This window comes from Eleutherodactylus coqui, chromosome 11 (assembly GCF_035609145.1).
Source record: "Eleutherodactylus coqui strain aEleCoq1 chromosome 11, aEleCoq1.hap1, whole genome shotgun sequence".
NCBI classification, from domain to species: Eukaryota; Metazoa; Chordata; class Amphibia; order Anura; family Eleutherodactylidae; genus Eleutherodactylus; species Eleutherodactylus coqui.
This window is the reverse complement of record NC_089847.1, coordinates 64,752,892-64,769,741: the sequence shown is the minus strand read 5'-3', so window position 1 is coordinate 64,769,741 and position 16,850 is coordinate 64,752,892. Positions and strand designations below refer to the sequence as shown.

General features: G+C 43.0%; 2 protein-coding genes across 2 annotated transcripts in view; both read right to left on the bottom strand.

Moving 5' to 3' along the window:
• Positions 1 to 362, bottom strand: part of BBS1 (Bardet-Biedl syndrome 1) — a 61,886-nt gene extending 61,524 nt beyond the window's left edge. The window contains exon 1 of the mRNA XM_066582279.1: positions 225 to 362. Within this exon, the coding sequence (XP_066438376.1) occupies positions 225 to 256 (32 nt within the window). The 5' untranslated portion in view covers positions 257 to 362. The remainder of the gene's footprint in view (positions 1 to 224) is intronic.
• Positions 363 to 12,166: 11,804 nt separating this feature from the next.
• The window catches only part of DPP3 (dipeptidyl peptidase 3), a 34,855-nt gene continuing 30,171 nt past the window's right edge, over positions 12,167 to 16,850 (bottom strand). Inside the window, exons 14-18 of the mRNA XM_066582278.1 lie at positions 16,689 to 16,813; positions 16,276 to 16,399; positions 15,837 to 16,016; positions 15,544 to 15,706; positions 12,167 to 12,629 (exon numbers count right to left, since the gene is read on the bottom strand). Of these exons, the coding sequence (XP_066438375.1) occupies positions 12,472 to 12,629; positions 15,544 to 15,706; positions 15,837 to 16,016; positions 16,276 to 16,399; positions 16,689 to 16,813 (750 nt within the window). The 3' untranslated portion in view covers positions 12,167 to 12,471. The remainder of the gene's footprint in view (positions 12,630 to 15,543; positions 15,707 to 15,836; positions 16,017 to 16,275; positions 16,400 to 16,688; positions 16,814 to 16,850) is intronic.

Genomic DNA, 16,850 nt, shown 5'->3' with positions numbered 1-16,850 from the left:
GCCCATATAGGCGGGTACATGGTAGCCTTCCGTTAACGTCCTGCAGACGTATACCTCCAATGGGGGCTCACAATGTCTCACATGGTAGGGTGCAGTACCGTCGACCCCCCACTTGAGGTCGCGCCCGAGTTTTTATGCTACAAACAGGTAAACTTGCATCATGTACATGATATAGTCACAATCTCCCCTAAGCCCGAATCACCCATGATGTACAGCGGTCTCACCCCTCCCGGCCGCTCTCTGATGAGGCTGACATGACTCAGATCTCCCTCCTCACAGCGTTATGTCGCACGCTCTGGAGCCTCGCAGACTGCTCTCCCTATAGGCCGCATTAGTGTTGTCATGGCAACCGGCACATGACCTTCCAGTCAGTCTCTTCCCGCCCTTTAGAAAGCTTTGATTGGACAAAAGACTCAGCGGAACGCATATTACCTTTTTCCACCCCACTTCTGCCCTAATCACCAATTCCAGCAACCTGTTTGGTTGTTTGGGTTGGCCGGATGTGCACGAGGATGGAGTTACAGAGATGTGCATGCTGAGCTGTCAGTGGCAGTGATCGGAGCTCGGTGCTCATGTTTATACAATACATATGGTGTGTTGTGTGAATCTGGTGCATATTAGCATGTGGTGTGTTATGTGGCATATATTAGTGTGTGGATATGTGTGTATGCAGGTATGTGTGTCAGGCTACTGCGTGGTGGTGTGCTAGCATGTGGTCATGGGTGTGTATAGTTTGTGGGTATGTGTTGTTAAGGGTTTTATGCAGTACATGTGGTGTGGTCGTGTGTATGTGGTAGGCTGTGTGTGGTGTAGCCAGAGCATATAAGCGTGTGCTTCTCTGTGTATGTATGGTCGTGTGTATGCAGTATGTGCGGTGTACTAGCATGTGGTTGTGTGTATTCAGTACGTTGAAGCATGTGTAGGCTGTGCATGTGTTGTGCAAGTGTGTGGTCCTGTTTATGCAGTACGTGTGGTGTGTTGTGTGAATATGGCACGTTTGTGTGCGCGTGCGATGCATATTAGCGCATGTGTCTGAGCATATTAGCGCATGCGCGCGGTGCATATGAATAATAATCTTTATTTGTATAGCGCCAACATATTCCGCAGCGCTTACATAGACGGGGACTACAGACAGACAAACGTACAAAAATTACAGAACCACCATTCCATAGTAATGAGTTGATGGCAACAATAGGGGTGAGGGTCCTGCTCCAACAAGCTTATATACTGCAAGTAATGCGGTGATACAGAAGGTAAAGGGGCTGGAGATGGGCAGGGTATGACGAGGTGGAGAGCGAGGGATGCTATACATACAGACAATGATCAGCCATGTGATGGCAGAATCAGCATGACTGCAAGGGCAGGTGATGGTGGCTGGCAAGGATTGCAGTCAGTAGGTCAGGGAGCATGTTATGAGGCAGCGTACAAAGGGGTTTGTTTACAGCTCAGCATGCACATCTCTGTAACTCCATCCTCGTGCACATCCAGCCAACCCAAACAACCAATCAGGTTGCTGGAATTGGTGATTAGGGCAGAAGTGGAGTGGAAAAAGGTAATATGCCAGCGGAACCACCTTTTCTGTGTATGTTTTAAAAAAAAACAACAAACTTTATTGACGTAGAACAAAACAACTCTTCCTTTCTCGTTAGTTGCCCCCAGTTCCTCGGTTACTGGACAGTGGGGTCACTTCTCCCGGTAGCCTTCAGTCAGCACTATAGATCTTTTGTGACGACCTGGGCTTAAGCCCACGGACAGGTTGTACCTCTCCCACAGTGGCGCACTTACCACATTCCCAGGGCTACCACCCGTTTGTAAATCCTTAGACAACCTGGTAAAATAGGGCACTTTTTTCATTGTCGGTATAAAAAAATAAATAAAATAACAGTTCTGCATCTGCGATATTTTGCTAGCGTACTTGTATTATCCTTTCCCAGCGCCAGTGATTGCTACTACCATAACTGGATCAGTATTTGGGCTGCAGAGACGTAGCTCTGGTAAGTGTGATTAGGGTTTCCCAACGTGTCTGTAAAATCCAGACAAAAGAACTACTTCCATTGAGGGACTCACCATTACACGCTTCGCTTTAACCCCTTCCCGGCTAGTGTAAATAATTGTAGTTTATTCGGTGGTATTTTCTGCCTCCACCTTCCAATACCCATATGTTGTGTATAAGGGCGGATCCACAGCGGTGTATTTTCAGACGCAGAGAGTAGAACCCATTGATTTCACGGAGCACGTTCAAGTTTCCTTCTTTTGTTTACACTATTAAAAACACAGCACGCTTTACATTTGTGCACATTTGCGCACCAAAGGTCCCTCTAGAAGTTTATAGAAGGTGCACAAATGCACATCCAATACAGAAGGCGCTGCGCAATTCTATGGGGAAAAAAAAAACAACTTATTAGGCTAAATAGCCATAAACATCATAGTATGTTAGGCGGAAAGAGAGACATATGTCCATCCAGAGCGCTCCAAATAACGGATAGGATTGCGGGATGACTACAGAAGGGACTCCCCTGGTGTGGAACGCCCAGCCAATGACAGGCGTCTGTACAGCTACTCCGAGTTAGCCTTGAGGGATTACTTTTCCGAGGAAGCAGATCCCTGAGCATCTGACAGAAAAAACAATATAGATACCAGAATACCATGGTCGTGCAAATGGAGGATAAAAAGGACATAAAATAAAATTCCTGCACTCCAGCGGGATGGAAGATCAAAAAAATGAAATAAATCACTTATTTACTAGAGGAGTCTGCTGGGGAAATCAGACTCTTCTAAAATCCAAGGTAGCCCACAATGATCCAAAGTTAGGTTGTAGGACTCCATTTTTTCTTTTTATTCAAGTACAACAGGAATTTAACAGACTCAGGCCTCATGTCCACAGTAAAAATGCATTTTAAAAATCTGCGCATGTCCTCTAAGCATGCAATTCGCATCCATAGGGAATGATTGGGCACCCGTGGGTAATTAAATACCTGTGGATGTCATTTTTCCCTGGTGTGTGGATCACACGCGTGGGTAAACACCCGCAGCATGCTCCATTTTCTGTGGTTTTCTGGCACAGACGGCTTCCACTGAAGTCAATGGAAGCCGTCCAATCCACAATACAGCTGTGGATGACACTGTGGCTGTGCCGTGGAAAAGCAGATTTTTAAAAGAGCACGGTGCACACACGCAGTCGGCGCCCCTGGAGGCCGCGACGGAGGAGACGTGCCACATCCAGACAGGTGAGTAAATGTATTTTTTAGCCTCATGCCTGCAGGGTTTCTGCAGTGGGAAACCATGCGTGCCCGTGGACATGAGGCCTAAACATGCAATGAGTATGTGTACATTGCAACGCGTTTCAGAGCTCTTCCTCTAGCCTTTCTTACCAAGTGTTAATCAAAATGCCAGCTTTATATATAATTACTGTCTTAAACATGGCGAGTAAAAAGGTGAGGGAAGGAGGAAAACCGTGGAGGAAAAGAAGGTGTTTTCCCACCAGTATTGTTGTAAAGGTGCACATCTATTTCAATTCTCTAAGTACCAGCCACATATGGTGAGCTGGAAGAGGGTAGTCCCACACTAATCAGGGAATGGGTAATCATCCTAGAAGAAGGAGGAGGATCACACGGGATTTGACCCATGTGATCAGTACATCCCTCCAGTTGGGTCCTGTATAAGTTGGGTAAGGCAATTATCTTTAGTTACTGATGGAAACTTGTTACCTTTATGAGATCCGCAGATTTCGGTTTCCCAGGTTATCCAAATAGTTAAAGTCACACATAAGCCCAGTTCTCTAGGAACCCAAACCCCTTCTTCCTACACCAACTCTGGAGGCACTCGTTTACCTCCCTAATCTCCCGCTGCCTTTCTAGTGAGGCACGGTTAGTATTTTAGAAAATAATAATGTGGAGGTCCTTGCCCTAAGCTTACATCCTAGTTCTCTGAAATAGTTTTTAACCCTTAAAACACACAGCACCTTTTTTTTCCATTTTCAACTTTTTCACCCCCTTTAAAAAAATCATAAGTCTTTTATTTATCTATCAAGGTAGATGTCTGAGGGCTTGTTTTTTGCAGGACGAGTTTTATTTTTTAAATGGTACTATTTTTTTCCATACATTGTATGTTATATTACTTTTAGAAAATTCTAAGTGCAGTGAATGGAAAAAAAAAACAGGACCCTAAATTCCACCATATTTGTGTGCGTTTTATTTTTATGGCATACACATTGCAACAAAAATGACATGATAACTTTAATCTATGGGTCAGTACAATTACCAGGATACCAAATTTAGATCTTTTTTAAAAAAAACTATCTTTAATTTTTTACAAATATTTTCCGTCCAGCATAGTTGTGTGAAGGCTAATTTTGTGCGGGACGTCCTGAACATTCATTGCTTTGATTGCTTCTGCAGTATGATGTAATGCCATAGCATTACATTATACTGCGATCTGACAGGCATTCTATCAAGCCATTTTATCACAATTTGCAATAACAGCCCTTGTGCCTTTCAGAAGGCCCCTGGCTGCCATAACACCCGCCCAGCAACCTGTGATCTTATTGCAGGGGGACGTGTGGGACCCCTGATCATCAGTCGGGGGATTTAAATGCCACTGTCAGACTTGATGGCAGTATTTAAAAGGGTTAACAGCACCGATGAGAGGCTGTTGTAAGTAGAGCCAGCACCCACGTTGTATGGAGCGAGATCAGCCCATGATCTACATACATACCCCAAAGCTGCAGGACATAATTGTAGGCCCTGCAGCGTTAAGGGGTTGAAGGACCTTCCACCTACCTCTGTCATTGGTGCCAATATGTAGCATGACCGCTGGATCCTCACCAGCCCCTCCCAGTAATCTGTCAATCCGATCCGTGATGTGTTGAACTCAATTGCCAGAAAGACAACATATCGCAAAATGGATAAATCCCGCTCTTCGTGGCAGATTGCCCAGTCTGTCCCGCTAATAATTATGTCCCCCACTACCAGAACCAGTCTAGACTGCCTTGCAAACTTGTTGGGGTGTGCCAGTTCAGGACTAACGTCCCTGGATCTCTTCCCTCCCCTCTACTCATCCGTCATCCAGTTTAGCTGCCAGATCATCCTGCTCTCCTGAACTTTTTCATTTTTCTTGCCAAGATGTAGGACTTTGCGTTTCTCCTTGTTAAGTACTAGAGATGAGCGAGCGTACTCGGAAAAGCACTACTCGCTCGAGTAATTTGCTTTATCCGAGTATCGCTGTGCTCGTCCCTGAAGATTCAGGTGCCGCTGCGGCTGACAGGTGAGTCGCAGCGGGGAGCAGGGGAGACCGGAGCGGGAGAGAGGGAGAGAAAGATCTCCCCTCCGTTCCTCCCCGCTCTCCCCTGCAGCTCCCCGCTCCGTGCCGACACCCGAATCTTCAGGGACGAGCACAGCGATACTCGGATAAAGCAAATTACTCGAGCGAGTAGTGCTTTTCCGAGTACGCTCGCTCATCTCTATTAAGTACCATTCTGTTGGTTACCACCCACTGTTTAAGCTTCTCGAAATCCTATTGAATTATCTCTCTTTTCCAGTGTTAGCAATCTCTCCTAGCTTTGTGTTTTCAGCAAACCCGATCAATATCCCCTTAATTCCCTCCTCTAGATCATTTCTAAAAATGATGAACAACATTGAGCCCAGGTCAGAGCCTTGTGGTACCCCACTTGACACATTGTTCCAAATTGGATGTGCAGCCATTTATGACCACTCAGAGTACGATCACTCAGCCAGTTGTGAATCCTCCTAACAGTTGCCTTGTCAATCCCATATTTGGTCATTTTTTTCAATAAGGTTGGTATAAGGTATTTTGTCAAATGCTTTACTAAAGTCACTATATATCTACTGCATTTCCCTGAGCAACCCAGTGTTTCTGTCATAGAAGAATATTAGTCTGGCATGATTTGTTTGTTACAAACCCATGCTGGCTCTGGTTAATTACTCCATTCTCATTCAAGTACTCACATATATGCCGTTTAATAATTTGATCTTCCCCGGTATAGAAGTCAGGCTCACAGGCCTATAGTTTCCTGTATCCACCTTCTTCCCTTTTTAGAAGACAGGGACAACATTTGCCCTTCTCCAATCTTTTGGGACTTTTCCTATTCTCCAGGAATTTTCAAAGATTGCAGAGAGTTGTTCTGCAATTACCTCCACTGCTTCCTTAAGTATCCCAGGATGTAATTTATCTGAACATGGAGACTTGAATTCATTTAAGTAAGCTAAGTGTTCCCTTCACCATACCGGTTTATGGATGGCTTGAATTCCTTTATTTCCCCAACAACACAGGGAAGATCAGCTGATGTTACATTTATTTTCTGAGAGAAAACAAATATAAAGTAGGAATTTAAAAGTTAAGAGTCACCACTCCATGGACTCCCTGTTCCCCCTTGAGTCCTATAGTATAGTTTGTGTCTCAACTGTGATGTCAGGTTCCCATTATTGTATATAGTGTCTATATTGTATTGAATAACTTGTATTTTTAAAGTGAGGTGAAATGGAAAAAAAAAGTCCAAAATGCAATTCTCTTTTAAATTTTTTTGGGGGGAGAGGGGGTGTGCTTTTAATTTTTAAGGCATTCACTATGTGGTTAAATTATATAATTAAAAACTGACTTTATTCTTCAGGTCAGCACAGTTATGACGCTACCAAGTTTCTGTAGTTTTTAGGTTTGACTGCTTTTATTAAATTAAAAAAAACAAAAAAAAACAAAAAAACTTTGCAGCGATAAAAATCAGTTTTCGTTTGCTTGTTCACCTCCACTACCAAAAAAATAGTTTTAGGTCTCAGCCTAACACAATTCTAGAATAGTGTTTTTTCTTTTACAGCATTCACTGTGTACAATAAACTATTTATTTTCTTAGTTTAAACTTGAATGCAGCAATACCATTTATGTTTATTATTTTGGTAAAAAGAATTGGGGAGCAAGTTTTTTTAAACTTTGAACTTTTTTAAAATTTTGTCATAAAGTTTTTTTTTGCAGCAACCTGGATCACTTTTTCAATACTCAGGCCTTACTTATACGAGCATAAGTACATTTCGGTTGCGTAAATACGCTGGATATTTATAAGACTCAAGATTGCTTTTGCCCACGTTTTTCTTCCACTCCTGTGGGATTTTATGCATGCAAATGCAGTGCAAGCTTGTGTACACAAAAAAAATACACAAAACAGCCCATTTGCTGCGCAAATAAGTAGGGAATATGTGGGTTTCCTGTACATTCATTATGTATTTGTGGCAGCCCATTCTCCTGAGTTGTCCATTGCAGTGCGTAATACACACCTAAATAGGAAATGCTGCGTATTTTTTTAATGCAATGGAACATTGATTGAAATATGAAATCAGTGGGTTCTATCCACTTTGCATTAAGTGTGCATAAATTCTGCACGTAATACGCTGTTCAAGTACGCTTATGTCAACGAGCCCTTATATTGGGTTGTCCTAGTTAAAAGGCAACTGGCCACCTCCAACCAATACCATAAACTAGCCAGGTCCAAGACCTCAAATTGTATTCTATCATACAAAAAACCCCCCAAAAAACAGACAGATCACAAAAAAGCCTCCCCTCCCTCCAAAAAAAATATGACCTGTAATATTCCCCCATTGCAACGTTTGTTTTCTTGAACCTTTTTAAGCAATTAATAATGCAAGTGCATAGAGTCACAAATATTATATATCTCAAACGATTATCAATTTATATAAATAAAATATACAATTTATGATTGTAGATCATGTTCCGCATAGTAGACGTGGGGGGTGAGATTTTACATAGGAAGGAGTTAGAGTAGATACAAAAGTCTCAGCCAATTGTATGGAGGCAGACTTCAAATCCCTATCAGAGCAAGAGTATTCCTAGCACAAATAGGAAGGGAACACCGTCTCGTAACGCAACAAGGGCCAGATGAAAGAAAAAAGCGATCAAAAATAGCATAGAGGGGCCAAAAGTTGAGCAAAGCCGTTAGGGCACTGGGCAATCAATGTTTGTCACGTAGTGGCAACCAATGGAAGCGATCGGACTGAGCGTCAGCCCGAGAAGGAAAAAAAAATGGTCGGAACTCCCCATAAGCTCGGCACAGTTCATGGAAGGGCCAACCTAAGGGAAATAACACCACACCCTCCTGAAAGGTAACGGCACACAGTCCCTCCTCCAAGAGAGTCGGTTGCATTTGGAGTGGGAAGCCAAGGAAAAGACAGGGGCCTTAAAATAAGGTCAAACTATGGGCCAGCATAACTTACCTTCCCAGAGGCATGTGCCACATGGCTTCAATATCCAGCCCAATTCTTCTTTATTTCTCACTTCCCTTTGGTAGGGGAAGGCAATTCATAAAGTGAACCTAGAAATTACAGGCTGGCAAGTCTTACTTCTATTGTGGGTAAAATGTTTGAAGGGTTTCTAAAAGAAGCTATTTTGGAGTACCTCAAGAAAAATAACTGGTTTTGCAGATGATGGAAAACTACGTAAAGAAAGGGCACAAAGCGATTGCAAGAGAATCTGGAGAAGTTGGGAGCTTGGGCAGAAAAGTGGCAAATAAGGTTTAACACTGATAAATGTAAGGTTATTATTAGGGATGAGCGAGTATACTCGCTCGAGTAATGTGCCTTAGCCGAGTATCTCCCCGCTCGTCCCGAAAGATTCGGGTGCCGCCGCGGGGCGGGGAGCTGCGGGGGAGAGCAGGGAGGAACGGAGGGGAGATCTCTCTCTCCCTCTCTCCCGCCCGCTCTGCCCCGCTCCCCGCCGCAACTCATCTGTCAGCTGCGGCGGCCCCCGAATCTTTATGGACGAGCGGGGAGATACTCGGCTAAGGCACATTACTCGAGCGAGTAGTGCCTTAGCGAGTATACTCGCTCATCTCTAGTTATTATGTACATGGGCAGGAAAATCTATGTCACTATCACACTCTAAATGTGAAACCACTGAGCAAAACTAACATGGAAAAGGACTTGGAGATTTTATTTCACTGTACACTTGACTAGAGCAACCAGTGTCAGGCCGCTGCTGCCAAGGCAAATAGGATCATGAGGTGCATCAAAAGAGGTCTAGAACATTGTTCATCCTCTTTACAAGTCACAGATTAGACCACACATGGAATATTGTGGACAGTTTTGGGCATCGGTACTCAAGGAGGACATATCAGAGCCTGCGTGGGTACAAAGGCGGGCAACTAACATAATTAACAGAATGAGTGGACTACAATAACCGGAGAGGTTATCAAAACTGGGATTATTTAGTTTAGAAAAAAAGACAGCTGAGGAGCAACCTAATAACTATGTATAAATATATCATAGGTCAATACAGAGATCTCATCTATTTATACCCAGGACTGTCACTGTAACAAGGGGGCATCCTCTGCATCTAGAGGAAAGAAGGCTTCTACACCTTCATTGAAGGGGGTTCTTTACTGTACGAGTAGTGAGACTATGGAACTCTGTCTGCGGACGTAGTGATGGCAAATTCGATAAAAGAGTTCAAGAGGGGCCTGGACGCCTTTTTTTTTTTGAGTGATACCATATTATATGTTATCATTATTAGCCGCTGAAGGGTTGCTGACTCAGGCATTATTCCGAATGCCAGATTGGAGTCAGGGAGGAAATTTGCTTCCACCTCAGTTTTGTTTTGCTTTTCTCTGGATCAACATGGGGGGGGGGGGGGGAATAGGCTGAACTGGATGGACATGTATTTTTGTTCGGCCTTGCATACTATGTTACTATGATTCCAGGGAATCTGAGCGAAAGGATCTTTGCTGGTGGGTCACAGAAAAATTAGGGCTTCTTTGTGCCATCTTGACTTTGGGAGGTAGGGAAGTGGCAACCTTGATGTCCTTCCTTACTAGGGTAATAGGGAGATTCTGTCACCCGGTGAACCCAGAAGTCCAAGGCACACCAGGATCGTGTAGACCTTTCTGCTGTAGGTATACTTCCTATGGACACCAAGTTAAAACAAATTTAACTGAATGGCTATAGGACGACTATAGCTAGTAGGAGGAGGAGTCAACTTACTTTGCTTCGTAGCAGCCTCTTAGTGGCAAGAGGTATACACAAGGTTTTTGCTGTCCCCCCCCACCTCCAATGACACAACCAAGAAATTATAAATTTTAGTTTATGTGACTATGGAGACTGTAATACCAATTATGTGTACATTTTTCATTTTTGGTTTTACATAAAATATTTTGAATTTTGGAAAAAAAAAAAAAAAAGGGGTTTGAGTTTAGTATTTTTAAACATTTTACTTGACCATACTGTTACCAGACTCTCTCCGTTTGTGACTTATTGCTGTATACACGGACCTTCGGTAACCCCACAAGATGAGATCAGGTTTGGTGATCTTTGTGGCTACAGATTAGATGGGCAGCACATTGCACCATCTTGCAGAAAATAACTTTCTATTAATTCCTCATCTGTTCACAAATTGGTGAAGAATCAGTTAATACAGGATTTTGTTGGCGCACTTTCTTCACCATAAATATTCTGAAATACACTTTGACATTGCTTAAATTAACCCATTCATCAGTATTCATGACCATTAAAATGGGCTATCTACAGAGCTATATATAAGTAATAATAATGCCCAGTTTAGAATTTAAAACAAAACAAAAAAGAAACACAATCACAGCTCGGCTTTCATTCTTCTTCCAGCTGTAAAAAGTAAAGGTCATGTTTATACTTTGTGTAGATATACAGTCATGAGAAAATATGACTTCTGTGGTTTTACATATCAGTAGGTTTAAAAAAACAAAAAAAAACAAAAACACAACATTTGGTTCTTTGAAGGTCTTAAAATTAGTTAAATAGAACCTCGGATGAGCAACACCACATGACAACTTACACTGTGTCATTATTTAACAAAGAAATAGACCAAAACGCAAAAGCAGTGTGTGAAAATTAAGTAAACTTTTATAGGAGCCATAGGGTTGTAAAGGGTAAGTATAGCAGGCAGATGCTACTAATTAATTGTCCTTGATTAACTGATCAAGTGTTAATGCCTCTGTAAAACCAGAGGTTTCGGTAGTTTGCTGGTCTGGAGCATTCAGGCATGTGTTAACACAATGCCTAAAAGGAAAGACGTCAGCAATGATCTGAAAGACAGCAAGTGTTGCCATCCGTCAAATCAAGGAAGGGTTACGTGGCAATTTTCAAACAATTTGGAGACCATCATTCTACAGTGGAAAACATTCAAGATAGTTAACCTTCCTAGGAGTGAGCATCCCAGCAAATTCACCCACGCAATGCTCAGAGAAACTGAAAAAATAGAAAAAATAAATAAAAAGCCTCAGTTAGCACGTTAAATATTCAAGTGCATCATAGGAGAATTAGAAAAAGACTTAACAAGTACATATGGTTTGTTTAGAAGGGCTACCAGGAGAAAGAATAGTCTTTCTAAAAAGAACATGGCAGCACATCTGCATATGAACAAACCACAAGTCTTCCGGAATGATGAGACTTAAGTGGAGATGTTTGCCATTAATGCCCAGAGCCAAGTTTGTCAAAGACCAAAACACAGCATATCAGCACAAACACCTCATACCAATTGTCAAGCATGGCGTCGGAGGGGTGACGATTAGGGGTTGTTTTGCAGTCATAAAACATGGGCATCATGCGGTCATTGCGCCGACCAAGAACTTCTCTGTATACCAAAGTATTCTAGAGTCAAAAATTAGCCCATCCATCCAAAAGCTAAAGGGAAACATTTGCGCACAATGATCCCAAGCACACCGGCAGATCTGCATCAAAATAACAGACCTTAAAGCAGGACCATAAGAGAGCTGTGCATAAATAAATGGTCGCAAACCTCAAAGAGTTGAAGCAACATTGTAAAGGAGAGTTTCCCAAAAATCCCCCAGGACGTTCTGAGAGACTGATGGAAGTCATACAGAAACCGACTACTTCAAGTTATTACTGCTAAAGGTGGTTCTACAAGCTATTGTTTCATGGGGTGTACTTAATTTTTCTCACACACTGCTTTTACATTTTAGCCTAGTTTTTGTTAAATAATGACAGTGTGATGCCATGTGTTATTCATCTGAGGTTGCTGTTACCTAATTTTAAGACCTGACGACTATTTTAAAAAAAAATTATGTCCTGATTCATAAAACCATAGAATTCAAGAGGGTGTACGAAGTTTTTTCTTATGACTCTATACTATATGTTAGTGTATTAATATCAATCCGGACTAACTTTGTAAGGCCGTGTTTATTTTTCTTTCTCCAGGTTAACCCATCATTATCTTTCAGAGGAAAAATACTTTTTCAGTGACAGCCATATATAGTGACCTTTCACTAATCTTCTTGTTGCATGGGACTCCATGAAGAAAACCACGTTGTTTCAAAATATTGCCTTTTTTGCCCTGTCCAAATGATTACTGTTGAATTTAATCCCCTTCATGATACCACCACACAGATTGCTTATGTGCTGTGCAGAGCTTCACTGATCCTCTCACAGCACAGTCCTGCAGAATGCTGACCGCTGTCCCCACAACTCATCTGCTGTTCTCCTTCGCCCAGTAGAAGGCATCTGCATAGTTCAGTTCAAGCATTTTTCTCTCCAGTTCCTCCTCATCATTACAAAACCTCTGCAGGACAGAGGTGATCAGTCCGGAGGGACTGCTGTCATAACGCAAAACTTCCACGTTCTCTCCTGCAACAATGGAAAAGAGCAGAAAACAAAAACACATAAGAAGATTCAGGATTTAGCACACCGCTTTATTATTGCAGATGTTGGACTTTGAATATTAATAGGCTAAAACCACAGGAAATATAAATAGTTACACGTTACAGAAAGTTTTCTTTTCCCTGCTGACATCCCTGCTGGTTGAAGCTGCAAGTCCTAGACTTCCTGCTCTGCCCGCCCCTGCATGTGCTCTACACAATGTCATTACTGAGAGCCCTCGGCTCCTTCGCACCTATTTCTACTGTCTTTCTGGTCCAACTCCAGTTTTAGGCACTTAAAAATGTAGCATTAAGCTCTTAGTATTATGTGTAGGGGGCAGATAGAACAGGAAGACTGAGGTAATGCCTCAGCCTATATCTGCAAACCAAGGAGTAATGTCAGAAGAGGGCGTGCAGATTCTATTACTTTTCCTATCCAGCTCAGTAACACTTAAGTTATTTTCTGGGGTGTTAAAGAGGTATTCCTATATCAAAGGGTGAGGAAAAAAAATCACTAGAATTTGCCATCATTATGATCGGTGGAGGTCTGATTGATTTAGTCCATTAGCCCAGTCACTATTATCATAGCAGCACTTGCAGTCACCATCTATGCATAGTACTACTGCATAGCCCCATCCAAGTGACTGGAGCCATGCTGCATCTGCCTATACAATCAGTGGCAGCCAAATCCTCACTTTGACCCCTTCATTCCCAGATCAGTCTGGGTCTAAGGAGGTTAGACCACCACAGATCACAATATAATACAGATGGTCCCCGACTTGCGAACAGGTTCCGTTCCAGGAGCCTGTTCGCAAGTCGATTTGTTCGCAAGTCGAACAAATGGTAGTATGGAGCGGGATTGCGGGTGGATCCCGCTCCATACAACGTCGGGTGCAGGCTGTTCTTACAGCGGGCACCCGACGGCAGCAAGTCCGATGAGCCGCGCTGGTCGTTTGAACTGTTTTAAATACCGCTCTGACAGCGGTATTTAAAGTGTTAACAGTTCTGAGGAGCGGCGTGGCTCGTCGGAACTGCTGGCGCCGGGTGCCCGCTGTAAGAAACAGCCTGCACCCGACGTTCAGGGGGCCGGTACAGCGTCCCACGATGAGATCGCGGGACGCTGTGCGGTTGCTAGGCAGCCAGGGACCTCCTGAAAGGCCCCAGGGCTGCCTATGCAGAGTGCCCATCAAGCGCACGGCTTGATAGGCGCTCTGCATAGACAGCCCTAGGGCCTTTCAGAAGGCCCCCGGCTGCCTAGCAACCGCGATGTGACCGGACAGGCTTCTATCAGGCTTGAAAGAAGCCTGTCCGGTCCCTGCACAGCATGATGTAATGCCATAGCATTACATCATACTGTGCAGGACAGATAGTTCGTATCTAGCGAAATTCGTAAGTCGAATGTTCGCAAGTAGGGGACTATCTGTATATCAATTTAACCCTTTCATTCCCAGAACAAAAACTTTTCAAACCAACAAAAAAAGATGATAAAATGTAAACACCTCCATACCGGATTTTCTAAAAGTAAACACTTGGCAGATTGTAAAAATGTCATCCTGCACTTTATCATGAGCACCTTCATGCAGTTTTTCATAAAAAATAAATGGGGTGATAACAGAGAAAAGCTCTTGTATCACCCCCACCCTATGTCACTGGGCACTGTAGGCAGACAAACAGGTTGATCTTTTGTGCTAATGCCACTTGCAGCTTCTCCTCTTACTACACAGGCAGAGAACCTGAAGGTTTTTATGCTACTCCATGACTTTAAACACATTTTGCACCTAAAATATTGGCAAATTTTGGAAGCCTGGTATTTTAAAGCTAAAATTCTGAGTTTTAATAGGATATCAGGATTTATCACAAGCCTTATCATTTAAGCTGTGATAATGTTTAAAGAGACCCTGTCACCACTAAACAGCACCATGAACAAAGTTATTGTACTGTTTGGGGAGGTGATGGGGAATGGGGGGAGAAGTTTTCTTTTTTTTATACCCACCAATTCTTCTGATCCTGTGGTGTCCGAAAATCTGACCCCCTTTAGACCGCCGTGTATGTGCTCTCCTATAGACTATGGAAGTGCACACGCAGCAGTCTGGAAAGTCAGATTTTCAGACCACATGTGGACTTCACCAGTAGACACAGGCTGCCATTAAAGTCAGAGTGTATTAGATACATCTTTAATTGTAGAAGGGTAAGATATATAGTATATAGAACATTGTAAAACTAATAACTGGTTACTAATCTCCCTTCAAATACAACCCTTGTACAAACCTAGCAAACTAACTTGACATTAAGGCTGGGTTCATACGGGACCGAAATCCAGCGGAAATCTTGCAGAATGACCGCACGGAAAAAACGTGAGATTTCTACGGGATGAGCGCAGCTTCAAAACCCGGGGCCTTTAGCCGCTGATTTTGCAGCGGCTCCGCCATCGGCATTCCGCTGCAGCTATCTCTCCCCATAGAGAGGAGAGAGGCTGCTGCGAAAACTGAGAAAGAATTGACATGCTGCGTCTTTGATTTTTCAAACCGCATGGCAATTTCAGTGTGGTTTGGCCGCAGTGTGTGGACGAGACTTTTGCAAATCTCGTCCACTTTGCTGGCTAATCCCGGGATTAAAAAAGCGAGCGGAATTTCCGTCCGCACGAACATTCCGTGGCAATTAAGCCCTGTGTGAACCCAGCCTTAAAGCGCCACATATTATAATGCAGCAAAATAAATTGCTTTTTAAACACATCAAGTCACTGAAAGTAGTCTACTAAAGTTTGTTACATTTGTAGGTTATGTGATCCTAGTAGGTGTGTTTTAGCAATTCTGAAAATTTGGATGCATGTAGGCTTTAGATGTTTTATGACAGCTAAAGATATATCTAGCTTTCCCTAGAACTGCATGCGTCAGCCTACTCACCTGTCAGTCGAGTGTTTATCTGTACAAACAACTTGCGCTCTTCTTTCCTTAGTAGAACGATGTCACGCAGAGTGAGAAACTTGTAAGGGTCCTCATCTGTAACTTTAGAGTATCCATCATACATCTCACGAGCCCTGTCTACATCTGCTGTAGACTTGTATACCTAAGGAGGAAGTGCGGGACAGATTATAAAACAGGAATCAAGACCCAAGAAATGGAGACTGCCGAGTACAATCTACTAGTAATGTGACTCAAAGAAAACCCAGATGCACTGTAACCCATTTAATTCTTACCTGCAATCGTTGCAGAAACCGCTGAATGGCTGGTCGACCCACAGACATAATCTTGTTCCTATCCAGCGAAACTCGTACATCTGGACGACCGTCAGTTCCGACCTTTTGTGTGACATTGACAAAATTCTCTGCAGCCTCCAAGAGGACACGGAGAATGACAAAGCGGGCTTGCATATGAGCCTTTGGATGAGAACAAGCGATTGAATATATTAGCTTAAAATAAAACCTCAAAACCTTAAGCCTCTGCATTTGAGGCTTGGTATGGAGTCTATCACATTCCATCAGATCACAACGGAACCCACTGGAAGTTAATGGGGTCCATCCAGCCCCGGTAGTATCCATAATACAACAGAATCAGCACTGTGTGCTATTTCTGATGTAAACAGGAGCCTTATGACACAGTTGTCAGTCTTAAAACAGCAATAGAGTTCAAACACACCTGTCTCCATTTGCCAGTCTCTGGTGTATAGTATTCCAGTCCCAACAACCCAGCGCGGACCATATTCAACCAATTCACATACAAAACATCCTGCGCTTCCTGAGGCAGGCCATGGCCAAATATCCTGTAGGCACAAAGAATGATTATTAATGTAATTAAATTAGGCAAATGCTAGACTGACCGGTTTCTACTGGCATGGTCTATTTCATCATGCACGAAGGCCTAATGGCAGCAGTGTCTATATAGAGGTCTATAACCCTATAGGTTTACTGCTTAACACCTTAACGGCACGCCGGCCTTGTGCCCTGTGATAACCACGTAGTGCAATGTATTATGACAGTCAATATCATTCATCTGATGGGATAAAACAAGTACACAGCATTTTAAGTATGCCATGACTCTAGGTTTCTTACCGCAACACCTCTTCATTGCCGCACAGATACAGCCCGACACACTCGGCTCTGCACTCCTCATAGGTAGAGGCAATGGTAGAAAATTTACTGTCCCATGTTTCACCGGGCTTATACCAACTTTTCACCTGGCAATACAACGTGTAAGTGAAGTTAGGAATAAAA